Here is a 27,796-nt window from a genome sequence, read left to right as displayed (position 1 = left end):
TGCTATTCACTCCTAATGACACTGGGACCTTTTATTTGGACTAAAACACAGGTTAGTTGGCCTACTCAGAATCTTAAGACTGGCTTCCAGCGGAGAGGAGGAGATGTAACGTCTCTCTCCAGTAGCTCCTCAGTGCCCCTCTGCTTCCCATGAACCTAGAACGTGCCAGACTTTGCTCAGCTCAGTCACGGTCAGTGGCGCCTGGGGTATCTTTAGGGCCCCCCAGGAGTTGTATGTATCCTTGTCCTGCTGCATGTGCATTGGAGTGCTGTGTGCTCGTCTTTGTGGGAGGAGCGTGGTTCATCCCAGGCCTGTGAGCAGTTGATTTCACAGCTTCTGCTTGGGAAATGAGTCCTTAAGGAAGTGCTGAAAATCTGAACGTTGTCACATGTTAATGTATTTGTAACTGCATTCATTATATTTTGATGTTAATGAGTGAAAAACTATTAGAAAAGTGAAACTTTTTTTTTTTTAACTTCAAGGTCCTTATGTTATGGCCAGTGTTGCAACAAAAATTTTTCGGGAATTGGTGGAAGGTGTATTTTACATACATAACATGGGAATTGTACACAGAGATCTGAAGGTAAGTGGGGGAGATTCAGTCATGGACAGCTGCTTACTGGGAGCCTTGGGTATCGGTTCATTAAATTCAATGAGATCGTGTGCCTTTACTCACTTACCCTGGAGGTTGTCATTACGTTTATATCACATGAGTCATCGTTCCATAGGTCTGGAACATGAAAACTTGAAGTGAAAATTAAAAGGAATAATCTTTGGGTACTCAAAAATTCTAGCTCATTTCAGGTGTTAATACTGAGGGTGCTCTGAGTACCAGTATAACTCATTTTGCTAAAGATATTTCATGCTGACAAAAGTACTCATTTTTTTTCTGCCTTGCAGGTCAAATCTGTTTCTATTATTATTCCTCTTAAAGGAAATTTAACATGGGAATTTTTTTTTCTGCTGTTTTAAAAAAATGCAGTAACTATTCCAATTTTTCATAAAAGACTGTCAAGAGAGAAAATGGAATTCACTGGTGGTACAATGGTTAGGACTCCATGCTTTCACTGCCAAGGGCAAGGGTTCAGTCCCTGGTTGGGGAACTAAAATCTCACAAGCTGCTTGGTGCGGCCAGAAAGAGAGAAAAATATATATTTACTGCTTTGGTGTGCTTAGTTGCTTAGTCGTGTCTGACTCTCTTGCAACCCCTTGGACTATATATAGCCCACCAGGCTCCTCCTCTGTCCGTGGAGTTCCAGGCAAGAATACTGGAGTGGGTAGCCATGTCCTCCACCAGGGGATCTTCCCGACCCAGGGATCAAACCCCTGTCTCCTATGTTTCCTGCATTGCAGGCAGATTCTTTACCTGCTGAGCCATTGGAGAAGCCCTCCTTTTTTGGCAGAGAGTTTTAAATTAATTTACTTACCTTTTGGGGGCAAAAGTTAAATCCTGGAAAATGCTCTTAAAAGACTGTTTAGGAAGCAGAAGTTACTGTGTAAATCACTTTATTTTTTGAAAAGGTTTAAGAACCAGTAGTTTGTATACTTGTATGAGGTGACGGTGTAGGTGTTTCTGGGCACACGTCTAGCCAGAAAGGGTAGTGAGTCACTGGAGCTCTGTGGCCCTGTGCAGCTTGGAGGTCTTATTTCAGGAGATGAGCTAAGTCGTGATAACCATAGACAGAATTCCAGATGTTTCCCGGGAGAAGTCGCTTCAAGAGCTGTTTGTGTTTCTCCCCGTAAATGTTTCTGACATTTCTTTTACAGATGTCTTCCAGGGACAAGGGCTTCTGAGATAGCTTTAGGAGGGTTTCCCTTAGGAGGTGGAATTCCGGGAGCAGGATGCCCGCAGGTAGCTTTCCTTGGTTGTTGGTCAGCCTCAGAGGGTAAGAGCGGAAGAGCAACCTGGCAAGAAGGGCCGTGTCTCGTATGTTGGAGCCACGCTGGAGGTACATGTGTATCGGAGACTCCCCATTTCTTGTTAAGATGTTCACGTTGGCTTCAAACTCGAGCAGGAGGTTGATGATCACCTCCCTGCCTCCGAAACACGCCTCGTGGATGGCGGCCTGACCGTCGTGGTCCCGGGCGTTGACCTGGGCCCCATGGACCAGGAGCAGGCGAATGCAGCCGAGGCCCGCCGCCAGCAGCCGGCCGGCCTTGCTCGACGCAGTGCTCACCGCCAGCTTCAGGGCCGTGTTGCCCGTGGAGGAGACGGCGCAGTTGACGCTGGCCCCCCAGGCGATCAGCGTTTGCATCATCTCCTTGTTGAGTATGTTGGCAGCCATGTGCAGGGGCGTCATGCTGGACCCATTCTGGGCGTTGACCTGGGCCCCGTTCTGCGCCAGGATGGACAGGACCAGGTGGGTCCCGTAGATGGTGGCCAGGTGCAGCGGGCAGTGCCTGTGGCCGCTGTCCACCCGCGCATTCACCTGGGCCCCGTGCGCACACAGGATGCGGAGGCACAGGACGGCGTTTCTCTGGACGTCCGTCAGCATCGTCTGGATCTTGTTCCTCGGCTTCGTCCACGTGGTCGAGGTGATGGGCCAGTTCAGCAGCGTCAGGTGCAGGGTGGTGAAGCCTTGCGTGTCCCTGGAATAGGCATTCGGGGCAGGTTACACTCTGCTCACAGTGGGGATGGCTTGGCGGGGCGAGCTACGCTTACGAGGGAAACCATTACGATAGTCCCCTGTGATTACCCAAAAGATGGGTCTGACAGTCTGCATTGCTCTTTACTTTCTTGGGGTATCGCAGCATTCTGAGGGGGCAGGGTGGTATGCCTCACAGCACAGAGGGCCCCAGCTTCCTGTCACAGCTTGTGTCAGCTGCAACTCCTGCTAGATTCGTGGCCTCTTCCAGGCTGCATCTCAGTTACCTGTGTCCCAGCCCCTCCCCAGGGGAGTGTGCAAAGTTAGCAGCCATTCAGTAAAACTGCCTGGATTCCTGCATGATCCAGGGGTTCCCACCGAAGTGAGCCGTGAAGGGCCAGGGTGCCCGCCGACTCAGTCCCTGGTGGCCCTGCACCTGCTCCTCTAACCTGGCATTTTCACCCACGTGCGGATGGCGGGGGCTGCCTCTGGAGTTCACCCTCAGAACCTGCTCCACCCCAGGCCAAGCAAGGGTTTGACAACTCAGCCCTCGTCTCCGTTACTGAATTCTCTCACAGTTGCCTTCAGAACTCCTTGATTTTGGCAGAGAAAAGGGAAGGTCTCTTAGGAACATCTGACCGCTCCCCTGGAATTGGATAACTTTCGGTTCACCTGTGTGGATTTAGCGTTAAGCCCTGCGACAGGGAAGTGGGGAAATAGCAGCATCCCCACCTTGCAGAGCTTCCAGTCAAATGTGGAAGGATTAAGCCGACAGAGCTACTAACCAGGCTGGTGGGCAGAGTTCTCCAGAGGTCTGCCACCCCATCCAAGGCGAGGAAGGTGTACCAAGGAGTCCTGGTGGAGGGGTTGGGGAGCTGATGGTCCAGTCCTGGGAGGCCTGTGAGCGGGTCTGCAGACCCCGGTGGGGCTCATGGGGGAGGGTGACGGTACGATGGGTCAGGGGCCTTCTGGAGCACAGTCAGGATTTGGGGCTTTACTTTCGTTTATACCATGTACTTTTTCCATTCATTCAGATGGTATTTATAGGACACTTAGTATCAGTCTTGGTTTAGGTGGTGAAGATATATTGGGAAGCAGGATAAACTTCTTTCCAAGAAAATCTCTGCCTATTTCTATTTTCTTGTCTCTCCTGTCTAACTTAGGTCATTAAACTCCCTGAGGGCTGTGACCAGGGACTTGATTTTGCACAAACCATTACTGAGCACTTAAAACTCACGATGCTTTTAGTGGGCTGACTGGTGTTCTCGCATTATTTCCAATTTTTCAGAGGATCTCTAGTCAGTAAAGAAATTGGTTTGTTCAAAACGTGGTAACCTGTAGTCCATCCCTGGTGGAGGATGGATGAGTCCAGAAGGACCGGGAAAAGGGCACTGAAATGTTGTGTGTCTTGATTTATTCATATTTTCAAAACAGTGGCCCGTCGCGTTAACTTACCGTGCTTCTGGGTCAGCCCCGTGCTCCAGCAGACAAAGTAGACTCTGTGCCTTGCGGTATTTGGCTGCCAGGTGGATGGGGAGGAAGGACAGCGTCTCCTTGGGGGGAGAGAGACGTTACAAGTAGCCCAGTGTAGTTGGAAATAACAGTTGTGTTGATCCCTCTCAAAGGGATTAATTATGTTTAGAATCTCTTTAATTCAGTATTTTTGTGCTATCTGCACTGAAATTATCCTTTTCTTTTGCTTGTTTTAAATGACCCCAAGCTAGTCAATTCTGTATTATAAAAATCTGTATTTTACATTAATGCAGATTTACCAAGGGAGCAGATACAATTTACTTAAAGCTTTGAAAGTCGTTTCTTGTGATGAGCTCATTGTGTAGAACTAATGGTAATTGCTATCAAGTCCCTTCGAATTTAAATGAACCCAGAGGGTCATTGCCAAGTAGGTTCTGTGTATTTTACGGCTTTGCCAAAGCCATTGGTATCATTAGCAAATTCTACGTTTTCAAGGTTTCCAAGTTAATGCCACTTATGTTGTCTATGATTAGCAGAGCTGTTTACCCAAGTTCTTAAAACAGATGTATGTAGTGGCCTTACAGCATGACTGCAAGATTAGGGCAGAGGGTGACTTAAAAAAAAAATTATAAAGGTAATACTCATTGTATAAAAATTCAGACAATGAAAAAAGTATGTGTAAGAAAGGGAGAAGTGATTCCAGCACACAGATGTAGCCTTGGCACATTTGAGAGGATGACATGAAGGCTCTCCAGCCGTGTGAGCCGCGCCTCTGCTCACACCGCCTCCCGTGTGGTCCCTGGGAAGGGGGTGTTGCGACTCGGCAGAACACAGCTCGGGGCGCACTGCCTGGCCTGGGGCATGCTGAGGGCGCTGAGTGAGCGGGCAGGGGAGGCGAGTACCTGGCTGAGGAACAGCCTGGAGTTGGCCAGGCTACAACCCGTGGAGCTGGTCAGGATGGTCATGGGCTGGTTTACGGGGTGGCTCCTCAGCAGGGCCCGGAGCGCGGCGCAGTCCTGTCGCATGATGGCCTCACAGAGCTGGACGTGCAGCGTGGCCGCCGTGCTGCCCTCCAGGGCCTTGGGCCCGTTGGCTGCCCGCCCCTTGCTGCCTCTCTTGGTTATGTTTCCCATGAGCACAGCTTCCAGTGGGGAACCTAGGGATTCAGGGAAGGTGCAGTACGGAGTCGGTCAGTCCCACTCTCTGGGGTTCTTCCAGCTCAGTTCTAGAACTGACCTAGAACTGCTGAGAATCGTATCCATGAACACGACGCATTTTTACCTCAGAGTCCAACTTTTTCACCTGTTGTTCCTGTATTGTGCCAACAGAAGCGCTGTTTCCAGGACTTTCTCCTCAGTGATAAAAACGTATTCAGAGTGTCATCTTGTACATAAGATTGTTTTTTTCTGTTTTCTCTTCCCATTCAGCTACTGTTAAAGAAAACTGACGAAGCTAAAATAGGGGAATTTACACATTCAAATAAAACTTTTTTTTTTTTGTCCAGACCATGAGGCCCGTGGGATCTTTGTTTCCTAGTCAGGGATCGAACCTATGTGCCCTTCGTTGAAAGCTCGGAGTCCTAACCACTGAACCGTCAGGGAAGCCTCCAAACAAATGACTATGTTGAAATTAAGAAAACCTGACTTTTAACTTGAGCATTTTTTAGTTGTCAGTGGAATTCCTCCCGCCTCCAGCAGAGGGGTATTTTCGCACTGGTCTGGGGGTAGGTCCAAGGGAGACGTTGGATCTGCAGTGGTTGCTTCGACAGAGCAACATGTATACGTTCAGAGTGTGGCCCGGTCGCGCCCAACCCTGGCTGACACAGGGGAGACATCTAGGAGCTTAAAAAAAAAAAGACCAGTTTTCTTTTTTCTTTTTTTCCTTAAGAAAAGAAAAATCAACAGCTTTGACTTGTTGAAAGGATAGTAGTTTTTTAAAAGCTTCTCAGTGATTCTGAGGTCTCAGCAGGGCTAAGGTGTGCTTGTGTACAAGCATGCTCTATGTTAGAAGCTGGGGACTTGAAACCAATGTCAGTGCCCGTGTCCACCCCCTGGAATTCTGTTAGTCCAGGGAGTGGCTTGGACACTGAGATTTGTTTCAGGTTCTGCGGTGAAGCGCGGCCGAGTTTGAGAGCCACTGTTCTCATTGTGAATTCATGAAGGGCTGCCGATTCAACATCTACTCATTCTCAGTGTTTGTTTTAGAACACCGGGAAATTGACGTATTGTGTTTGTTTACAGCCCAGAAATATTTTCCTTCATGGCCCTGATCAGCAAGTGAAAATAGGAGACTTTGGCCTGGCCTGTGCAGACATCATCCAGAAAAACACAGACTGGGGCAGTGCAAATGGGGAGAGTAAGTTTGTTTTGGTGGTGGGTTTTGTTGGTTTGTTTTTACTATAAAAAGAGAGAGAGAGACACGGTTGGACACTGTCAGTATTTAAAGAGAATCATAAGGACTTAATAGCAAAGGTGTGGTTTTAAAAAGCAGCACCATTCCCTGGGGAGCTGCAGGGTCTGCTCAGGGTCAGGGGTCTTCACGTGGACGGTGCTAACCCTGCCAGGCTTCATCTTTGACTTTTCAAATCACAGGGGCGCCAACACACACCTCCAGAGTGGGTACGTGTCTGTACGCTTCCCCCGAACAGCTGGAGGGATCCGAGTATGATGCCAAGGTAGGACTGGTTCCCCTTTACCCCGATTGTACGTTTACCTATAGTCGGAAGTAACAGAAAGTACAGTAAATGCAGGGGAAGCTCTGATACCCAAGTGATTCTGGAGATGGTGGAGGGAGGGAGATAGATTCTCTCTCACATCAAACGGCCATAGTGGGAAAGCCTCACTTTCTAACTGCATCGTTGCGAAAGACCCAGATGCTGGGAAAGATGGAGGGCAGGAGGAAAAGGGGGTGACAGAGGGTGTGATGGTTGGACGGCATCATCGACTCAATGGACATGAGTCTGAGCAAACCCAGGAGACAGTGAAGGAAGGACAGGGAAGCCTGGCGTGCTGCAGTTCATGGGGTTCCAAGGAGTTGGACGTGATTTAGCGCGTCAGCAGCTGTTTTCAAATCCATGGGTGTCTCAGGTGTCGCCGTGTATGTCACCACTCAATGGCCGTCTCCCCCGTTTTCCAGTCAGATATGTATAGCTTGGGCGTGATCCTGCTGGAGCTCTTTCAGCCTTTTGGGACAGAAATGGAGCGAGCACACGTTTTAACAGGTTTGAGGACCGGACAGATCCCCGAGGCCCTCAGTAAACGGTGTCCTGTCCAAGCCAAGTACATCCAGCACTTAACCAGAAAGAACTCAGCCCAGAGGCCATCCGCCATCCAGCTGCTGCAGAGTGAGCTCTTCCAAAATTCTGGAAATGTATGTACGACTTATTTAATACTGGGGAAAACAGGAAGTCCAACATGGAGTTTGTTGTTTTGTTTTTTTTCCCATGGCAAAAACAAGTTTATTGAAAGAACAGAAAGAGCACCTCAAGGAAGAGGTGGGCCAAGCCAGGAGAGGCACTGGCCAGACGTGGTTTAAATTGTGGATCCCATTTCATGAAGAACAGTTGAGCTTAGAATAAGGGTTACAGAAACGAAATATCTCAACCCGTTCTCAGAGCTTCCAGTGCGCACTTGTCAGGCAAGCCAGGTAACCACTGCCAGCTCTCCGCGCTGAAGGAGGTCGCTTTGGGCTCCAGTTTCGAGCCTCACCCTGCCGTCAGAAGGTTTTGGTTTTCCTTTCCAGCTGTGGTATGTGGCCTTTTATGAATTGTTATGAAGTGTGTACTGGTAGAAGGGCTTCCCAGGCGGCATAGTGGTAAAGAATTTACCTGCGGTGCAGGAGATAGTGGTTTGATCCCTGGGTTGGGAAGATCCTCTGGAGGAACCCGCTCCAGTAGTCTTGCCTAGAGAATCCCACGGACAGAGGAGCCTGGTGGGCTGCAAAGAATTGGGCACGACTGAGTGCACAGCAGAAAGGTGCACGCAACAGGGGATCCAGGACAGCAGGGACGCCCAGGGGAGCTGGCCTGTCTGTGGCTGGGCCCTCCTTAACCAGTCTGAGAGCTCAGCGCTTGGGTGCGGGAGTCTGGCCTTCTCTCCCGTGAGCAGGCGTTGCCCCAGGCAGCCCCTCCCCGCCCTCCTTCCCTGCTCGGTGTTTCACTCCCGGGTATGAACAGAAACCTTCCAAGACTTAGTCTAGACTCAGAGAGAAACTCACAGGTTCTCTGGTGCTTTGCTACTCAGAGTGGGTCCTCCGGCCAGCAGCACCAGCCTCACCTGGGAGCTCGTTAGAAACACGGGCTCTGGGCTCTGCGGCCCTGACCTGCGTCGTAACAAGGTCTCCCAGGGCCTTCCCCCCAGCGTGTGGGCAGCAGTGTGCGAACGTGCTGCTTCCGGGCAGCAGACTCTGGACCAGCGGGTAAAATCACTGCCAACTTGATAGAATTCTCCGAGCCCCCTCCCCCCACACCGACCTGTTAAAAACAAAAGCTGCGGGAGAAGGGGCTGCCGTGAGTGCTTCCACAGGCCCTCCAAGGGGTTCTGAGCCTCACGAGTTAGGGACCCACTGGCAGCTGGTTAGTTGGTTTGTCTCCTGTTTAAGGCTTATTCGTTTTTGAGTCAAAGCAGGGAATTTTACTAGATGTAAGCAGGCAGATGTAGTGGCTTTCTCTGAGCCTCTGAAAGGAGCAGATGTGGTGGTTAGCATGATCTCCTTGTGTGGAGGGAATTTTCTAACTCCCTGTGAGGATGCTGAGTGGAGACCATCGTTATTGGTATTAATAGTAAGGATTTCTCCTTGTAGAACTGTTTTCCACACCTCCACACAGATACATCTGTTTATACCCGTGGCCCTCACTTTGCACTGTGTGTAGTGCAGGACTGTGAAAATGACCACGCAGAGCTCACAGCATACAAAAGGAGCTTAATCATTGATGGGAAAAAGCCAACAGTTACTCCTTGACCTTTAAAAATGTTAAAACATTTAACACTCTGGCGTTATGTAGTTACAGATGTACACAGACATGAAAAGTTGTAAAACTACAACGGAGAATTAAAGTGTTGCAGTAGTCTGGGCAGTGCCCGCCTCCATCTCGCCCCGTAACCTAGGGTTCGGAGTGAGCACCTTTCATATGGTGACTTGTCACCCTGCTTGCCAAGTTTGCAGCAGCTTCTGGCATTTTGTCTTGGGCACTTTTGATGCTGGGATCTGTCCCCAGGGGTTCTTTCCTGGGGACGTCTGCGTCCTCTTCCTGTTTGATAAGCCACCCTCACCCTGTGCTGGATGGTGGCACGATCCGCAGCCATCAGCTGTCCTGTCTGGGATGCTGCATGTTTGATTTTCCCTTCCAGCACCGTCCCTTCTCATTGCTCGGCTGCACTTGCATCTCTGTTGGCCGATTCCCTCTTTCAAAAACGTCAGAGGGTTTATCACTGGGAGACAGGAGGCAGTGCAGCTGCGCGCACACTGCCGCTGTGTGAACCGACTCACACACCCGGCGACCAGCCACCAGGGCTTCTGAGAGAGGTGAGCACTGTCCCCGATCAGGAGACACGTGGTGGGTCACATCGCGTGCTGTGGACTTGAAGAGCTCAGGCAGGCAGGCACTCTACCTGGGTAACTGACGCTTGACCACATGGCTGGGTGACGTGTAGTAAGCCATGGGAACTGGAATCCACGCAGGTCAGGACTGTGCAGAGAGGCAGCCTGTATGTTTCAAAGGAAGAACCTGAGGCAGTGGAGCTTAAAATTTTCTCTCTTCACAGGTTAATCTCACCCTACAGATGAAGATACTCGAGCAAGAGAAAGAAATTCAGGAACTAAGGAAGCAGCTAAGTCTCCTCTGTCAGGACAAAGGAGTAAAGGGTAACAAGAGAGATGGGGGCGTGCCCATCTAGCCACAAGGGCTCTGTAAACAGGAAAGTGGACTTGAACTCTGCTAACCGAAACAGTCAACCGGAGTGTGAATTTTCCCTCTTTACTAGGATTTGAACTTAACCTGAACAGTCAACTGGAGTGTAAATTTTCAACCTTTACTAGGGTGTAGCTGGTGTAACTTTTAATTGTATGTAGTAATCCTCTACAGGACTCATCAAAGTGAGGTTCTGACAGTGTCTTTTAAGGCTGGCATTTTGCACGTGAGACAGCTGCAAACGAACCCTGCTCTCGTCTTTCCCTTCTGCCCCGTGTGCTCCTTCTCCTGCATTTCTTACCTTAATATCACCACCCCTCCAACCCCTGACCGTGAAATGCAGGCCTCTTCCTCAGCACTTCTGAGCGCTGCCTGCTGACTACATCCTCCTCTAGAATGTTCTGCCGCAGGGATACGGTGTGCTCTGAACCTCTCTCTGCCGGAGCCCAGGCCCATGTGCTCGCTGGGCTGTTGAGTCAACAGCTGCTGGCTCCCCCCCACCCTCCACACTACTGCCCGACTCACTACGAGACGTAAGCCAGCGGCATGGCACACGTCACCCAGCCTGTTCCTGTTCTCTTCACCTTCACCTGGGCATCACCCCCAAACCCACACCCCCTCAAAGCTTTGTGCTTCTGTGCCCCCCAACCATCGCCGGGCAGCTGCGAAGTCCCTGCCTTTGCCCTGCGTGGTTCCGACGGGCTTCCTCCTCACAGACCCATGTCCCCCAAACCTACATTCCTCAAGGCAGCGACGTGACGTTCACGTTTACACCCCGACGTGTTGCTGGCAGCTGTCGTGGTATATCCCACAGTGTCCATGGATTTTAAATAAAATGAAAACCGCGAGTTAATTATGTGATGCTTTTATTGATACTTGACCCTTGGCCTAAATAAAGGCTTTGATTTTAGTACGAGTCCCTTTACCAGTAATAGGCACGAAACAGCACCATTCTTAAAATTGAAACCCTTGAAGATCAGCGGCCGAGCTTCACTGAAGGAGCTTGAGGGCCGTGTGGAAAGGGGCCAGGTTTTCGCAGGCCTGCATCCACTTCTGCACATTGGCGGGCGCCATCCCCCCGCAGCCCCCCGTCTGCCGGAGCACGGACCACAACACCACATCAGCCACTGTGAGCTCGTCCCCCACGAGCCAGGGGGTCTTCCCGAGGGCAGAGTTCATGGAGCGGAACACGGCGGCCTTCTCTTTACTGCTGCCCTCTTTCAGCTGAAAAATAGCTATATCCACCCAGCTATCTATGAGGGTTAAGTTCACAGCATCCTGCTTCTGGCCAAACAGCGAGAACAGGAAGCGGGCGATGTTCCCTTCCCCTTCGATGGGACACATCGTCTGGACGCTGAACTTCATCTGCGTCTTCGGCACTGAAAGGAATAAACACCACGAGACGTCAGCAAGGGCGGCCTCACCAGAGAAGTGTTCAGGCGGCGTGGCGTGGGGGCGGGGTGGGGTGGGGTGCCCCATCAGTCATGCACCCAGTGGTACTTAAAAGGTTGCTAATATTCAAGAAAGTTTAAACTAGGTTAAAAGCATGCCAACTATATTATCAAGTAACCATTTCTGGTATTTGGTGATGACAGCATTCAAGCTAGAAGGACCTCCAACCATCTGTACCCCAGGATCTGGCGATAAGGACTGGGAACCAGGGTCTTGTGTACCAGCAAGACCTCCTGCCGCCCTGGCCCTGACTCTCAAGCCTCACGGGATGGACATGAGCTCACTTCCCTCTAGGAGCCTGACTGGAAAGGCGCCCTGCAGTGGGATACTGAACAAGTGACACCCTGCCATCCTTTATCAGGTCACGTCTGTTAGGAGAGAACGCCAGTGTCCACCCCCACCCCCCACTATGATGACAGGCTTTGGAACGTGCCAGCGGCATCCCCTGCCTTGGCTGCATAGACCAGAACCCCCCACCCCCTGCCCTGGACTGAGTCAGGACCTACGCCTTCCCAGAGGATGGAGCGCATCTCTGGGTAAGGATGCCTCTACTCCTGCAGAGACCTCAGGGGGTTCCTAGACTCGGAGAGGGTCAGACCTGAGGGCGGACGGCCGAGGAGCGCCCCCCAGCCCCTTCCTGTTCACATGGTGGGTGTCTAAGCCCGTCCCGCCGCTCACCGTCCTTCCAGATGAGGGTGAAGCCCAGCTGGTACTCGTGGCGGGGCTGCTGCCTCGTCTGCTCGCCGAAGCACTGGAGGAGGTTGTCCGGCACGCTCGGACGGCCGAGTGCGTGTGCACCGAGGACAGGACCTTGTAGTGGTCGCACAGCAGCCGGTGCAGCACGAGCAGGGAGAGGGGTGGCGAGGCGGGGTTCGCGTTGATCACGATGTCCTTCAGCGCCCCGTGGTCCTGGGGAGCGGCAGACCGTCACGGGGAAGGGACACCCCCCACCGACGTGAGTCAGAACCTGACCAGGCTTAGTTCGCCAAGTGTCAGCTCCTGGAAGGCGCCACCATCACCCCAGCCTCAGCTGAGGCGGGAGGGGGCCCCTGCGGCTCTCAGCTTGGTGAGAACCGGGGACAGCAGCGACTCGAGTCCCTCCAGCCCCACTGGATGCTTCCACAAGCAAGTGACTTTACCGTCAAGTCAGTACAACACGGTGGGAAGGACCCTTCTGTTTTTCCCCAAGTTAAAAAAAAATTACACATGCAATTACTCCTTTTACTAAACTGAACACTCAACAGTATATAGTTTCTACAGCAATTTGGTTTACATGCCAATGAGGAACCCCTTGGGGCTTCTCAGGTGGCTTAGCAGTAAAGAATCCACCTGCCCATGCAGGAGATTCAAGAGACATGGGTTCGACCCCTGGGTTGGAAAGATCCCCCGGAGTATGAAATGGCAAACCGCTCCAGTATTCTTGCCTGGGAAACTTCACAGACAGAGGAGCCTGGTGGGCCACAGTCCATGGGCCACAGAGTTGGACGTGACCGAGTGACTGAGCACAGCACAGAAGAGCCCTGAGGAAAAGGGTCTTGGCTAAGGGAGACTGTGAATTAAAGTGCAGGAATGCACCGCCTTTCTGTTTTCTAAATTTAACTACAGGTGATTTACGACGCGCACCGCCCTTTTAGATGCAGACTCATTTCTGTACTTCCACACTTCACAATGAATGAACTCGTGACACAGCAGAGGCCACACGGCTTGGCTTTCTGTCCACAGCCCTGCCACAATCTGGCCTCTGGTCTGGTCTGGCCAGGCCACTCCTGACTGATGCTTTTCACGTGGACCTAGGCTGGATGCTCTCCATTTCTCCAAACGTATCGTGTTACCTGAGCCTGCCTTCTGCAGTATCAAAATTCATCTGAAGCACCGTGAGCTCGAGGAGGCCCCTCTGGCCCTGGGACACCTGACACGGTTGTGCTCACTGATTTATCCCCTACGCAGACTGGCTCCCGGGGGACTGGCTGGGCGGGGTCTCAGGCAAACAGGAACTGGGTGACGAAGGGACACGTGACTGCAGAGGGACGCGTGTTTTCAAAAATAGCTCTGGGCCAGACTGCAGCACTGCCTCGCTTGTTAGGCTTTCGAGCAGGACCATTTCTACCGTCAGTTCTAGGGGTGGTGCTAGCGGGGATTCTTGGGGCAAACACTTTTGTACCCACTTGTTAACAAGATGTTCTTTTTCTGCTAACTGAATTGTTCCCTATATCAGCTGCAGCAATTGAATTTTAATAGAGCAAATGGATTTAAGCAAAATATGTCTGAGGTATGAGACAGTGTCTTGCTTTCGGCAACAAACTACAGAAGGTTTGGGGAGATATCTGTACCTGGGCAGCCAAAGCTCTGAAATTCAGGCCCTTCCCGAGGAACAAAGGTTGACTTGGAACCTCAGAGAAGCACGAGACACCCAACAGCTGCTTCCCCAGGGCTCAGAGGCTGCTCGGAGCTGCCACGAGTGGCAGGAAGAAGGGACTCCCGGGTCCCTCCTCTGCCTAAAGGTCCTCCCAGTCTCTGCATCGAGAACTGCAGAGCTGCATTAGTGCTTGCCTGGCTTCACTCAAAGCTCATGCATCTGTTCCGCGCAGGTACAATCAGAAGAGGAAAAAAGAATGTGCTTTGTGTACCATCTTTGAAAACGTGGAAACCCGGGCTTCAGTCACACTAGCACAATCTTCCAGCACCCACCACCACCACCCAGCGCTGTAATGTTCTTCAGCTTCCTGAATGAACTTACCTGTCCGAGCATGGCGTTTAAGTCCACGGTGCTGGTTGACAGAGCAGCCGGCTCGTCAGCCTGGATTATGTTGGTTACATCCAAGTCCGCATCTGGTGTCTGAATCATCTTGGACAGACCATCGACCGCAGCTTTCAACTCGTACAGACGTTTTAAAATATCGTCTTGGTGGGACTCAAGAGCTTGAAGAGATGGGTCTGAGGCTTCCTAAACAGACCAACATTAGAACATTCATTTCCTCTCACGGCAAAGCACTTTGTTTAAACTTGGCCACTTGCCTTCTACTTAGTTCCATGAATTCATCAAACTTCCTGCCTTTCAAAAGACATCCAAATGAAGTAGCAGGATCATCTCATTTTCCTCAGTCCCATAGGTCCTGAAATCAATCCCCAAATGCTATAAAACAAACAACGCTGTGACTGAAAACCACTTTGAAATTGTAAGGCTCCTACTTCAGGCACTTAAGTCTTTAAAAACAGAGAATGAGAAAAACACACACACACAGATTGTTCCTTCTATCAAACTAGTTCAAAGTACTTTACGTAAATGAACAGAATAAAGACGGAGGTGGCAATAAGAATGCGGTCAGTAATTTATACCAATGGAAGGAAAACGGGGCGCACAACTTAAAAAATGCCCTTAGGTTTGGAAGTATATCCAGGGTGGGCAGGGTGGTGGTGGTAGTGTGTGTGTGTGTCAGTGCGTGATCTGTGCCCCAAATCATTTTTGCGGCAGTACTGGCATTCCCTTATCTTAGAATTATCTAGAACTTCTTCACTGCTGAAATGTATAACTTCATAAACAGGAAATACTCACATCCTTCATTCACTGAATCTCTGCATCTTTCTTGCCTGTTGGAGGACTGGTATACCTTAAGCAACTAGTAATATTTGCTGAGGTCTTCCCTGGTGGCTCAGATGGTAAAGAATCTGCCTGCAGTGCAGGAGACCTGCGTTCAACCCCTGGGTTGGGAAGATCCCCTGGAGAAGGGAATGGAAACCCACTCCAGTATTCTTGCCTGGAGAATCCCCATGGACTACAGCCTGGCAGGCTACAGTCCATGGGGTTGCAAAGAGTTGGACTAACACAATATTTGCTGAGAAATAAATCTCTACATACTTATTTAAAAAGCAATAGTGAGAAGCCTCCCAGTAGTAACAATATGCAGCATATTTCTAGATTCTCAAGCTCTCACAAAAGATAACTCATTTGAGTCAAGAGAACAAAGGACCCCTTAAGCGTGAGTTATGATGCTCATAATTAGAAAGGTCATCAAGGCAATGACCTTGAGTCTATAGAAATATGGGCTCACTGTACAACGTGAGTGTGGTAAGAGCGCCTGCTGACATTTCTGTGCTGGTGACTTTAAGGAACACTGAGTTCCTCCCCTCGTTGCTCATAACTGCCCTCCTCGAAGATCCAATTCATCACCAGCTGCTGTCCATTTTCCGGAATCTAGTGGCTCATAAGCTGCCTCCATGGTCACCACCTGAGTCCAAGACACCACTTTCCTTCCACCTGGTACCCTTCTGATCCATCCCTCCTGCCCATTCCCAGGATGGTGGCCAGAAAGCAAAACAACCTCTTAGGCTAAAAAGCAGAGTCCTTAACCTGGCTTGATAAAGAGCTTGTACGATTGGTCCTCTGGCTGCCTCCTCTCCCTTCATTCTCCCCCCGTCTCTTTGCAAACAGGCCACACAGGCTTTTGGGTCTTCAAATGCAGGGCCCCACCTGGCCCAGGGCTTTTCCTCACGGAGTTCCCTCTGTAATACCCGCCCCCAGCTCTCAGCTGGTTAATGCCTATCTACCCTACGGCTGGATCTCCACGCTCTCAGCTTCCTCGCCTGCTGCTCTTGTTTAAGATCACATAGCAGAGAAATGCAAGATGACTGCGGTTTGGGTGGAATAAAGAAGAATAAAGAGTTCAGTGTGCCAAGTACATAATGGGGTGCTGACCGGAAATAAGTCTGTACGCGAGGTATGTGACCGGTGAGGCCACCACCTGTGTGGCATCCTCAGGTTACTTGATATTAGTCCTCCTGAGTAGTACTTCCAGTCCTGTAATCCAGCCTGTGTGTGTGCGTTGTCTATGCTCAGCTTCGCTCGTTTCTACACATGGCAATAGCGCCCCGGCCCGACCAGGGGCGGAATACCTACTGTATTCAAAACCCATCAACACTCACTGAAGACTGGACCCAGTACTACATGTGGAACGTGACCTGTGATCAAGAGTCCAGCATAGCTTCATCTGAGGAACCTGAGATCTGCCTCTTTTTTTTTTAAAGCCTTGCTGTGCGGCATTTGGGATCTCAGTTTCCCAACCAGGGACTGCACCTGTACCCACTGCTAATATTAGGAGGGCAGCGTCTTAACCATCGGACCCCAGAAGTCTCAAAGCTACCACTCTTTCCAACGATGGCCTGTTGTTTTGTTTGCTCAGGCTAGACTGTGACTTGGCGTGTTGTGTTTATCCATTTGTGTTATCTACATGTATTTAGAAGTCATTTATTCTTGTGTCGCTCTCATTTCCCCTGGAGATGCTGTTGCTGCTGCTAAGTCGCTTCAGTCGTGTCCGACTCTGTGCGACCCCATAGACGGCAGCCCACAAGGCTCCCCCGTCCCTGGGATTCTCCAGGCAAGAACACTGGAGTGGGATGCCATTTCCTTCTCCAACGCTTGAAAGTGAAAAGTGAAAGTGAAGTCGCTCAGTCATGTCTGACTCTTAGTGACCCCATGGACTGCAGCCCACCAGGCTCCTCCGTCCATGGGATTTTCCAAGCAAGAGTACTGGAGTGGGGTGCCATTGCTGGAGATGCTAGGTTTCTAATTATCTATCCACATTGCTATCATCTGCTAGGTTATTATCTTCTAGGTTGCAAGTTCACAGTTAAATGCCCAAAGGAAGTCAGGCAGCAGCCTTTAAAAAAAAAAAAAAAGGGACTTGGTCTCAAGAGAGATGTGATGCTCCCCACTCTGGGGTTTCCTTTTCGGTTCCATGAGTCTGTCCAGTTGAGAGGCACTGGACCGTATGTCTCCATGGGGATCGCTGGGTAAAGAAACACTGGACGATGCCTGCATTGTTGCCTTAGCTCTGCAGTAAGACAACACTTGTGTTATTTGCTTTCAAACTAAACTAACCACCTCCCTTACAGTCGAGGTAGAAAACTCTTTGGACAAAGGATGACAGGGAAAACGAGTCACAAAAGTTCTCTATTCACTCATCTGAGTCAGAATGGACTGAAAGTTTCGCCTGCAGGGAAATTAAGATGTGTCTGCAATTTATAAAAACGTCAAAGCTGAGCAGTTATTTTGTAAAGGAGGCAAAGTCAAAATGCCCAATAAACATGAAAAGGCGGTGAACTGATTTGGAGGTCTGGGAGATCTAAACTAAACTATAAGGATGTCTCTGTACTCCCACCAGCTTTGGGGAGGGTGCCAGCACCAGAAATTCACAGACGTCCAAAATTAAAAAATAAATACAACGGAATTCCCTGGCAGGCCAGTGATTAAGACTCTGCATCTATTTCAGGGGGCAAAGGTTCGAATCTGGTTGGGGAACTAAGAACCCCTGTGCTGCAGCAGCAGCCAAATATTTCTTAAAAGCAATTTAAAGAATAGATAAAATGAATCTCTAAAAAAAAAGCTCGCCTACACTACAGGTGACAGCAGAAACTGGGATGACCGCTTTGAAAAGCAACCTAGTCCAGCTGAATATAGACCAGCCCACTGAGCTAGCAATCCCGTGTCCGTGGTGTACACTCTATGTCTGCTCTTGTCCAAGAATATTCACTGCAGAACTGTTCATAACGGCCTAAAATAGAAAACCAGCAGACGCCCGTGGGCAGTGGATGGATAAAGACGTGGCGGCGCAAGTTACGCCAAGGAGCAGTAAACCAGAGGATGAAAGCGAAGCTTTCTCATGCAGCAAAGCGATTCTTCCAATCACGTTCAGAAGGGGCAGCCAGACACCGCAGGGCACGCACTGCAGGCTCCCACGGACACCAAGACCCCACTGTCCAGGGACGCACACTCAGGGGACAAAGAGAGAAACGCAGGACACAATTACCGCGCAGGAGTTTTAAGTGGGGGCGCTGACTTGTTACCCTGAATGGGTGACCCTGGCATTCGCTTTACGATTACTTAGAACTCGCCACTGATGTATTCCTCACTTTTCTATGGGTAGAATTTGGTTAAAAAAAAAAAAGTCTAAGCAGTCTTAAGCGGAGGAAAAAAAAAAATGGGATAGATGTTCCAATGGGTAAAACTTATGGTCACTCGGAGGCCGGCGGGCGCGTGAGGCTGGGGTGGGGAATAGGCGATTGGGTCTGGTCGCCTCAAGTCGCACGGTCCCGACCTGGGGCGACCCGCGGACCCTAGACCCCGAACTCCGCAGACCAGCGTGGTAGCGCCTGCGCACTGAACAGGAGGGCGGCGGCTCGGCGCCGCGGTGGAACCAGGGCGCCTGCGCACTGGATAGGCAAGGCGGTGGGACCGGGGCCTTGGCGCCTGCGCACTGAAATGGTGGGTGGGGGGCGGGGCAAGGGCCGTGCGTTCCTACCTGCACGTGGTCGGCGGACGGCGCCGGGCTCCCAGTCCTGCCATGCACGTTGGGGAGCCGGTACATGCAGGTGGGAAGCTCTACGCGGAGAGATCCGCTGCCCTCGTGATAGGGCTTTACCTGGTACATCGGCATCCTGGGAAGCAAAGGAGGCAAGGTGGCAGATGAGAGACACGAACGCTCACAAACCGTCCAAGTCTACGACAGTCTGCTGCCACCTCCTTTCCGACCCGGCTGCGGGCTTTCGGGAAAGCGCCGTTCCTGTGCTCTAATTGGCCTCTGCTCTCTCGACGTCATGGACTCGACCTTTGACACCACCAATCAGCGAGAAGAAGCTGTGGGAAGCGTTCGCGGCCTTATCCGGAAGTGGGCAGGGCACTGTGTGGAAAGCAGCCAATGGGCGGCCGGGCGCCCGCGGGAGCTGCGGCGCGAACAGCTCCGAGCCCCGCCTCAGGCTCTGTCTGCATCCATGGAGCGAGCTGACGGGCCGAGGTGAGCCGAGCTTGCAGCGTTCTCTTGCGGTCGCCCTGGCTAAGGCCCACGGCGTTCCAGGCGTCTGGAACGGAAGGGAAAGTGACCACGGCGCAGACCGAGCCGGCAAGGAGACCCCGGAGCGGGCTCCTCAGTGCGCCCCACACCCGCCGCCCTGTGGGTTCACTTTGAGGTCGGGGTCCGTGGGGAATTCGGCCCCCTGTCCGGACGCTGCCACTCATCCTCGGACCTGAACCGGGAGCTTGAAATCCCAGTAGACGGAATTCTTTTCCTTGTTACCTGGTTGCGCGGGCTCTCTTTTTAAATTGAGGGTTGTTTTAGGGGTGGCTTAAGACACATGCAAATTTGCATAGCTGCACAGTTTTAAAGGACGCAGTGCTTCTGTGTGTCCTTGAGTACACGGTTACCCGCTGAGACACCGAATTCGGGGTTAGCAGATCTTCGGGTAGCATTGCTGCACAGTTGTCAGATTCGTGATCCCAAATTCTCTGTGTTTGTTTAAATGTTGTATCTCCACCAAATGTCAAAGCTGGGCCAGGATGTCCTGCCAAATCAACTAATTTTTAGAGGTACTTTTTTCCGTTTTATGTGGTCTCGTCTGCAGTTTTTACATTTAAGACAAACGAGTAGAATTTTTTGCAAGGTAAAATGAAGAGGAAGGATTTTTTTTTTTGAACAAGGGTTTACCGAGGATATGGGCTTCCCTGATGGCTCAGTTGCTAAAGAAGCTGCCTGCAATGCAGGAGACCCGGGTTTGATTCCTGGGTCCGGGAGATCCCCCCTGGAGAAGGGATAGACTACCCACTCCAGTATTATTGGGCGTCCTGGGTGGGTCAGCGGTTAAAGAATCCGCCCGCAATGCGGGAGAACCTGGGTTCGATTCCTGTGTCAGGAAGATCCCCTGGAGAAGGGAAAGGTGTACCTCCAGTATTCTGGCTTGGAGAATTCCATGGACTGTGTAGTCCATGGGGTTGCAAAGAGTTGGACACAACTGAGTGACTTTCACTTTCACCGAGGATATACTGTGTCCAGGTGACAAGTAGTGGTAAAAAAAAAAATCTGCCTGCCAGTGTAGGAGGCCTAAGAGATGTGGGTTTGATCCCTGGGTGAGGAGGATCCCCTGTGGGAGGGAATGGCAACCCAATATTTGTGCCTGGGTAATTCCTGGAGAGAGGAGCCTGGAGGGCTTCAGCCCATGGGGTCTCAAAGAGTGAGACATGACAGTACACACCAGACAGTGCGGTGCTAGTGAGTTCTTGAAAAAGGAAAATTATTTGACCAGTTTTGTGGTAACTCTGGTGGTATCATGGGGGATTAATTTAAGTAGAGAGAAAACAGAGACAAACCCTTTGGAAAATTCTGAAAGGAGGTACAGTCAGGACTTTGAGGGCCTTTGCCGAGACAGAAGCTGGCAGCCTGGATTCAGAGTGGGGATTTTTTTGAGGTGGGGGCTCCCTTTGGTCTTCATTGTGGCAGACAGGATCTTTTGTTGAGCATACAGACTCTCTAGTTATAGCTCTCAGGCTTAGGTGCTCTTTGGGATGTGGGATCTTAGTTCCCCAACCAGGAATTGAACCTATGTCCCCTATTGCAAGGTGGATACTTAACTGCTGGACCACCAGGGAAGCCCCTGGAGTGGGTATTTGAAGGCAATGATAGGAAATCCAACTGGTACCTGATTTCTGAGATGGTTTTGATTTTGACATGAACACTGGATTTCCCAGCAAACTTTTGATTTTTCAAATTGTGGGGAAATGTTACTTTCAGTTTTCAAGAAAGAAGGTCCTATTGTAAGTGTTTATTGACCCATAGCTTGAGTGGGACGTGTGTCTCCCCCATGTAGATCCCAGTATAATTAGATTTTTTCTATTTTACTTGACGTATCCATTCAGAAGATTTTTGACAGGTTTAAGGATTGTAGACCAACATTTATATTTATGAACATAATTATTGGATATATTAATGTAATGGATGGATTAGACCTGTTAACTGTTAACAGAGATGAATTGTTTCCCACAGTTCAAACCAGGATGAAAATACATAATTGCCTACTTGCTTTGTCTCTTGTAACTGGTTTCTTTAGTTCAGAACTTGCTAAGGCCATCAAACCTATCGATCGGAAGTCAGTCCATCAGATTTGCTCTGGGCAAGTGGTACTTGGTCTAAGCACTGCTGTGAAGGAGTTGGTAGAAAATAGTGTGGATGCCGGCGCAACTAGTATTGGTAAGTTTGGCAGAGTTTTAAACCACAAGAAATAATCAGGTTATGCTGTTTTATTCAAGAAACAGTAAGATGATCATTGATATGCTGTGAAGTTATTATTTAAGCTTAAAAAATAAGATTGTAGCAAGACAATCACTGACATGCTGAGAAATTGTTATTTTTTTAAACATAAATTTAGCACCTATTATGTGCCTAGTACTTGGCTAGGTAGTAATCATAATAATAGCAGTTAACTTCTATTGTGTTCTTACTATGTGCCAGGCAGGCATTGTGCTAAGAACTGTGTAGGTAACATTTAGTCTGCAGAGTAATCGTATGAGATTGGGAGTAACTATTGCAATAATTATCTCCATTTTACAAAAGAGGAAATTGAGGCACAAGGAATTTGCCTTTTTTGAGCTTTAGCTAGTAAATGTGACCCCTGGGAGTCTGATTCCAGAACCTGTTCTCTTGAAGGCTGTGTTAAAATTATCGTCTTGAAGGAAAGAGAAAAGAAAAAAAACCCACAAAACTACTTTATCTGGGCTAGTACATAGGCAAGAGGGACTTTAAAGAATAAAATACACAAGATGACAGTAGTGTATTTAAATAAATATGGTTAGGACTCAAAGTTGCATTTTGTAAGTTATAACTATTGTCTTTCACTCTAAAGTCTTTTCATGTCGATCAATTTAAGAAGTCAGTACTTTAACCTTTTTAGATCTCAGGCTTAAAGACTATGGAGTGGAGCTCATTGAAGTTTCAGACAACGGATGTGGGGTAGAAGAAGAAAATTTTGAAGGCTTAAGTAAGTGGTATTTTGCTAATCCTATTTTAAAATATTTGGGCCCAATATTTGAGAACTTGGGGTAACACTGTCTTAGGAAACACAAAAGCAGCTTTTAAAACCAGTCACTTGGGTGGGTACCCTGTGTGTTCATGGCTCTGTCATTTGCAATATCTTGGACTTAGACTCTTCACCTCTCTCTCAGCTCTGAAACATCACACTTCGAAGATTCAGGAGTTTGCAGACCTCACTCAGGTTGAAACTTTTGGCTTTCGAGGGGAAGCTCTGAGCTCACTCTGTGCACTGAGGTGATGCAATGTTTTTATCCTCTAACTTTACCCCTTCTAAAAATCTCTCTGAAAATTGAGAAGTCTGATTAGAATAATTTTTTTTACACTTATCCATATGAATATTCTCAACTTCTAGCTTCTCTGTTCTGTTTTATTGTACTGTCAACCTACATGGTAATATTTATGAAATGTAAGCAATGAATGAATGAAATGAAGCAAGTAGTATATAATATTATAAAACAATTGTTATCCTTATTAAAGCAGAAACTTCTCAATTTAAAAGTAACATAACTAGGCTTCCCTGATAGCTCAGTTGGTAAAGAATCCCGCCTGCAATGCAGGAGACCCCAGTTCAATTCCTGGGTGGGGAAGATCCGCTGGAGAAGGGGTAGGCTACCCACTCCAGTACTCTTGGGCTTCCCTTTTGGCTCAGCTGGTAAAGAATCCTCCTGCAATGCAGGAGACCAGGGATCGATCCCTGGGTTGGGAAGATCCCCTGGAGAAGGGATAGGCTACCCACTCCAGTATTCTGGCCTGGAGAATTCCACGGACTGTATAGTCCATGGGGTCGCAAAGAGTTGGACACGACTGAGCGACTGTCACATAGGGACTTCCTTGGTGGTCCAATGGTTGGGACTGGGTTCCATTCCTGGTCAGGGAACTAGATCTCACATCACTCAACTAAATATCCCACCTGCTGCAATCAAAGATCAAAGATCCCGAATGCTGCAACTGTGACCTGGTGATGCCAAATAAATAAATTAATTAATTTTTTAAAAAGTAACATAGATAAATATAGATGCCATGTACTATTGATTTTAACTTATTTTGATGTTGAGGAAAAAATGTGCTAAACACTTATTTAACTGCACAACATCTTCTAAGATTTTGTTAGAGTGGTAGTATGATAGCTAAACAGAGAAATAAATCTCTATTGTTGAATTCAAAAGTTTTAAGATCTTTTATTTTGCAGTTTAACCAAAGCAAGTTATCAAGGCTTTTATCAAAACGAAATAGTTACAGAACTCTCTCACTATCTACTGGGGCCCAAGCTTTAGATTTTATGACAATTCCTCACCCCTTTAATCTCTCTTGATGATCTCAGAAGGATCAGCATCTTTTTAGGAGAATTTTGAGAGAATGGAAGTGAGAAAACGAGCACGTGACATCTAGCACCTGGGCGTCTTTAGCTGACCGTGCTGTGCTGGCTTTTGTTTCTTACAGCGATGTGACTATTTCTACCTGCCACACGTCTGTGAAGGTTGGGACTCGATTAGTGTTTGATCACAATGGAAAAATTCTCCAGAAAACCCCCTACCCACGACCCAGGGGGACGACGGTCAGCGTGCAGCAGCTATTTTATACGCTTCCTGTGCGCCATAAGGAGTTTCAAAGGAATATTAAGAAGGTACGGTAAGGGACCTCCCTGGTGGTCCAGGGGCTGGCCCAGTGCCTGGGGAGTGGGAGCGCCCAGGCTTGACCCTGGTCAGGGAACTAGATCCCACATGCTGCAGCTAAGAGATCACACACTGCAGCTGAAAGAGCCTGCATGCCACATTGAAGATCCCGCATGCTGTAACTGAGACCCAGAGCAGCAAAAAAAAAAAAAAAAAAGTACGATAAATCTAGAATCCTGACTTGCGAGAGTCTGGAGAGTGTGGTGACCAGACGTAGTTCAAAATCAATCAGGTTGGTTTGCATGACTGTTCATTCTCTTCCTTTAATTTTTTAATATTTGGAGAGGTGCTTAGCTCATCTCTTCGCCTAAAAGACCCAACTTTCGGATGATTTATCCTTTTCTTTTCTTAAAAAGAATCATCAGATTGTGTTTAGAAGGTTTTCTAGTATGGGAAATGAGTCTTTTAAGACGATTTTTTGATCCTCTCTGTATTTTTCAAGAAGATAAGTTTTCTTGGTTCCCTGAAAAGTGAATCAGTGTAACTTTTATGAATTGGAATGAAAATGAAATAGCTGCATATTATATAATTGTTGTGTTTAAAAAGCAGTTAGAAATTGTCTATATGTGTATATATGTGTGTATGTAAATATGTATATATGTAATCACATGTATGTAAGTTGTTGTTTAGTTGCTAAGTTGTATCTGACTCTTTGGTGACCCCATGGACTGTAGCCTGCGAGGCTTCTCTGTCCATGGAATTTTCCAGGCAAGAATACTGGAATGGTTTGCCATTTTCTTTTCCATGGATGTATATGTATATATATATATAGTATGGACGGAGGAGCCTGGTAGGCTGCAGTCAGTGAGGTCGCTGAGTCGGACACGACTGAGCGACTTCACTTTCACTTTTCACTTTCATGCACTGGAGAAGGAAATGGCAACCCACTCCAGTGTTCTTGCCTGGAGAATCTCAGGGACGGGGGAGCCTGGTGGGCTGCCGTCTATGGGGTCACACAGAGTTGGGCACGACTGAAGCGACTTAGCAGCAGCAGTAGCAGTCATGTATATATGATTACAGTTTTGTAAAAACAAAGCAACTGGCCTAAATCAGCATAGAAAAAAGGACTGGGAGAGTAGATGCATGAATGCTACCAGTGGTTTTTCTTGGATCTACTCTCACTTTTGCTATCTTCCCTGAGCCTTTCTCTTTTGTATCTATGTTTTTTATAATCCAAAAAATTACTTAAACATATGCTGCTTAGAACTTTCTTTACCTCTAAAGCAATTTGTGCTAGTTAAAAACTTTATAAAGTTTTGCAAAGTATAGAAAAACTTTAAAAATGTTTTCTTTTTTAATTAAAAAATTAAACATTTTTTGTACAGAGAAAACTTTTATTATTATTTTGTATTGTAAGGTAAACACATCTGTGCCTCAAAAACATAGGCACAAGAGAACTTGTACTTGCCAGAGACGACCATGGTTAATAGCTTGGTTTGTCTTTCCAGTCTCCTAGTTTCATGTATTCATAAATCTTAGAAAAGTTTTCAAGATAAATATTAATATTAGGAAATCAAGTGATACAGAATATGAAACATTTAAATCACATGGAATTGTGTGTGGCAGAAAGTTGGTGCTGTTTCTGCTTGTCTCTCAGACTTTGGTTTGTATTCCTTAGACTTTAAATGCATATGTGTATATACAATCTTTCTACATGTTTCTTTTTTTTTTTTTTTAACAATTAGGATCATATTATATACACTGTTCAATACCTTGACTTTTTATATAGTATATTGTAGATATCTTTTTTGATCGACTGGTACTATATTATTCTATATCATGGTACGATTGTATGGATATACTGTAATTAATTAGCCCCTGCTTAGGTTTTTTTTTAATTTCTTACAACTACAGATTGTCTCAGTAAACATTTTCATAATAAATTTTTGATTGTTTATGCCACTGTTTTTTTAGCAAGGATAGATTTCCAGAGGGGGGATTCCAACATCAAAGGGAACGTACATCTCAATTTTTATAGCAGAAAACTTGGACATTTTGGAAAGGAGCTAAGTGTCGTTAAGAACCTTATCCTCTGGAGAAGGCAACCCAATCTAGTATTCTTGCCTGGGAAATCCCACGGACAGAAGAGCCTGGCAGGCTCCGGCCCACAGGGTCACAAAAAGTCAGATATGACTTAGTGACTTAACAACAACAACAGGAGTACCCATAAGACTATTACTTCATTGGCTGGCACTGCACACACATACACAAAAGAACCTTACCTCTGATTTCTCTTGGATACCATGTTGGGAGATTCAACTCATGAATTGTTTTGTCTTATCGGAAGGTGATATGAGAACCTTGAGTTGGCTGTGTAACTTGAATCATACGATTCTTGTAAAACTGAAGTAACCTTGAGTCCTTGGGTTTGTGTGTTTTCAACAGGAGTTCGCCAAGATGGTTCAGGTGTTACAGGCATACTGCATCATTTCAGCAGGCGTCCGTGTAAGTTGCACCAATCAGGTCGGGCAGGGCAAGCGGCAGCCTGTGGTGTGCACCAGCGGAAGCTCCAGCATGAAGGAAAACATCGGATTGGTGTTTGGGCAGAAGCAGGTAGTGGTGACTGATTGTATAAAACTGTTTTCTCCCTCTTGTGACTATGGCAAGTTTCTTTTGTTCCTTTTCAATAGAATAGAGCATTGGAAAAGACCCCGATGCTGGGAACATTTGAAGGCAAGAGGAGAAGGGGGTGGCAGAGGATGAGATGGTTAGATAGCATCACTGACTCAAGGGACACGAATTTGAGCAAACTCCGGGAGATAGTGAAGGACAGGAGAACCTGGTGTGCTGCTGTCCATGGGGTCGACATATAATTTTTTTAATATTTATTTGACTGTGTCAGGTCCCTGCGGCATGTGGGGTCTCCCTTCTGTGGCCCACGGACTCTCCAGTTGTAGCGTTCTGGCTCAGAAGTTGTGGCTCGAGTGCTTAGTTGCTCTGAGGCGGGTGGGATACTAGTTCCCCAACCAGGGCTCGATTTCACTTCCCCTGCATTGCAGGGCAGATTCTTATCCCCTCCACCACCAGAGAAGTCCTTGTGGGCGATGTATTGATAATGGATAAGTAGGAGCCCCAAGTGTTTCGCTTCGCTAATAAATCAAAATTACTCTAAAACTGCAGAAAGCCACTGTTGATATTCTTTGTTCTCTTAATACGGATAGCCTGACTATGAAGGAAAACACAGAACTCTCGTTATAGCTTCCTTTCTGAAGTTTGGAAGTTGAAGTTCTCACTTGGTCATGAAATCACCATGAACCTTGACTTCTTTCAGTTGCAAAGCCTCATCCCCTTTGTGCAGCTGCCCCCTAGTGACTCCATCTGCGAAGAATATGGGCTGAGCTGTTCCCAGGCTCTGCACAACCTGTTTTGGTAAGTAGATTGCTGCCCAGAAAATTACCATCAGTTTTTTGTTTTTTTTTTTTGAGAATTTTTTTTTTCCTTGGTTTTGTTTTTAAAGATCATGCTTTTAAAGTTTATAGTTCCTTATGTCCATCGTAAAACTGTAAGCAGTATGATTGCTGAGGAAGCAGGTTTATATGAAGGAGTCAGGTACTAAATGCAAACCGTGTTCTGGGTAACTGGTACATTTTAGGGGGTTTCCTACTGAGTTAGCCCTTCTGGAGAGGCTCTGTCTAGTGAACGAGTGGGATAACTCTTAAATTATGTATAATGTTTCATTTTATTGGGATCTGGCAGAGAGGGGTGGAGGCTGAGTTTATTGTCCCTGGTGCCTTACTCAGAGTCCAGTCCAGCATCATCGTCCTCATTTTGTAAATAATGATTTACCCACTTGGCTGTACTGGGGTCTTGGTTGCAGCGTGCAGGATCTTTAACTGTGGTATGCAGGCACCTTCA

At 48.1% G+C, this 27,796-nt stretch overlaps 4 protein-coding genes across 6 annotated transcripts in view; 2 read left to right on the top strand and 2 right to left on the bottom strand.

The window, feature by feature from the left end:
* Window positions 1-10,819, top strand: part of EIF2AK1 (eukaryotic translation initiation factor 2 alpha kinase 1) — a 26,980-nt gene extending 16,161 nt beyond the window's left edge. For both annotated transcript variants that reach the window (XM_070362399.1, XM_005902929.3), the window contains 5 exons: window positions 483-583; window positions 6,299-6,413; window positions 6,650-6,732; window positions 7,194-7,427; window positions 9,821-10,819. In XM_070362399.1, coding sequence (XP_070218500.1) covers window positions 483-583; window positions 6,299-6,413; window positions 6,650-6,732; window positions 7,194-7,427; window positions 9,821-9,952 — 665 coding nt within the window. In that variant the 3' untranslated portion in view covers window positions 9,953-10,819. The remainder of the gene's footprint in view (window positions 1-482; window positions 584-6,298; window positions 6,414-6,649; window positions 6,733-7,193; window positions 7,428-9,820) is intronic.
* On the bottom strand, window positions 688-6,002 carry ANKRD61 (ankyrin repeat domain 61). Its single transcript, XM_005902928.2, has 3 exons — window positions 4,961-6,002; window positions 4,041-4,138; window positions 688-2,589 (listed from the first exon to the last, which is right to left on the bottom strand). The coding sequence occupies exons 1-3, from the start codon at window positions 5,189-5,191 to the stop codon at window positions 1,644-1,646; spliced, it is 1,275 nt and encodes a 424-aa protein (XP_005902990.1). The 5' UTR covers window positions 5,192-6,002; the 3' UTR covers window positions 688-1,643.
* Window positions 10,816-18,979, bottom strand: AIMP2 (aminoacyl tRNA synthetase complex interacting multifunctional protein 2). The gene is given in 5 exon segments (XM_005902927.3): window positions 10,816-11,345; window positions 12,097-12,195; window positions 12,198-12,327; window positions 14,156-14,362; window positions 18,714-18,979. Coding segments are annotated over 5 exon segments (960 nt in total). The 5' UTR covers window positions 18,849-18,979; the 3' UTR covers window positions 10,816-10,956.
* PMS2 (PMS1 homolog 2, mismatch repair system component) overlaps window positions 18,861-27,796 on the top strand; it is a 23,545-nt gene continuing 14,609 nt past the window's right edge. Inside the window, exons 1-7 of one of the 2 annotated variants that reach the window (XM_070362393.1) lie at window positions 18,861-19,205; window positions 21,289-21,428; window positions 22,129-22,215; window positions 22,400-22,502; window positions 23,709-23,892; window positions 26,327-26,494; window positions 27,213-27,310. In XM_070362393.1, the coding sequence (XP_070218494.1) occupies window positions 19,009-19,205; window positions 21,289-21,428; window positions 22,129-22,215; window positions 22,400-22,502; window positions 23,709-23,892; window positions 26,327-26,494; window positions 27,213-27,310 (977 nt within the window). In that variant the 5' untranslated portion in view covers window positions 18,861-19,008. The remainder of the gene's footprint in view (window positions 19,206-21,288; window positions 21,429-22,128; window positions 22,216-22,399; window positions 22,503-23,708; window positions 23,893-26,326; window positions 26,495-27,212; window positions 27,311-27,796) is intronic. The other variant, XM_005902930.2, reaches the window with a different exon arrangement.

Source organism: Bos mutus, chromosome 25 (genome assembly GCF_027580195.1).
Source record: "Bos mutus isolate GX-2022 chromosome 25, NWIPB_WYAK_1.1, whole genome shotgun sequence".
Classification (NCBI taxonomy): Eukaryota; Metazoa; Chordata; class Mammalia; order Artiodactyla; family Bovidae; genus Bos; species Bos mutus.
Note: the sequence above shows the minus strand (reverse complement) of the source record. Positions and strands in the feature narration are given on the sequence as shown.

Coding starts and splice junctions, on each gene's coding strand:
- ANKRD61 (XM_005902928.2), bottom strand. CDS start 5,191: ATGGGAAACATAACCAAGAGAGGCAGCAAGGGGCGGGCAGCCAACGGG. Junction 4,139..4,960: donor CCAGGCTGTTCCTCAGCCAG/GTACTCGCCTCC, acceptor TCTCCCCCCAAG/GAGACGCTGTCCTTCCTCCC. Junction 2,590..4,040: donor GGGGCTGACCCAGAAGCACG/GTAAGTTAACGC, acceptor TGCCTATTCCAG/GGACACGCAAGGCTTCACCA.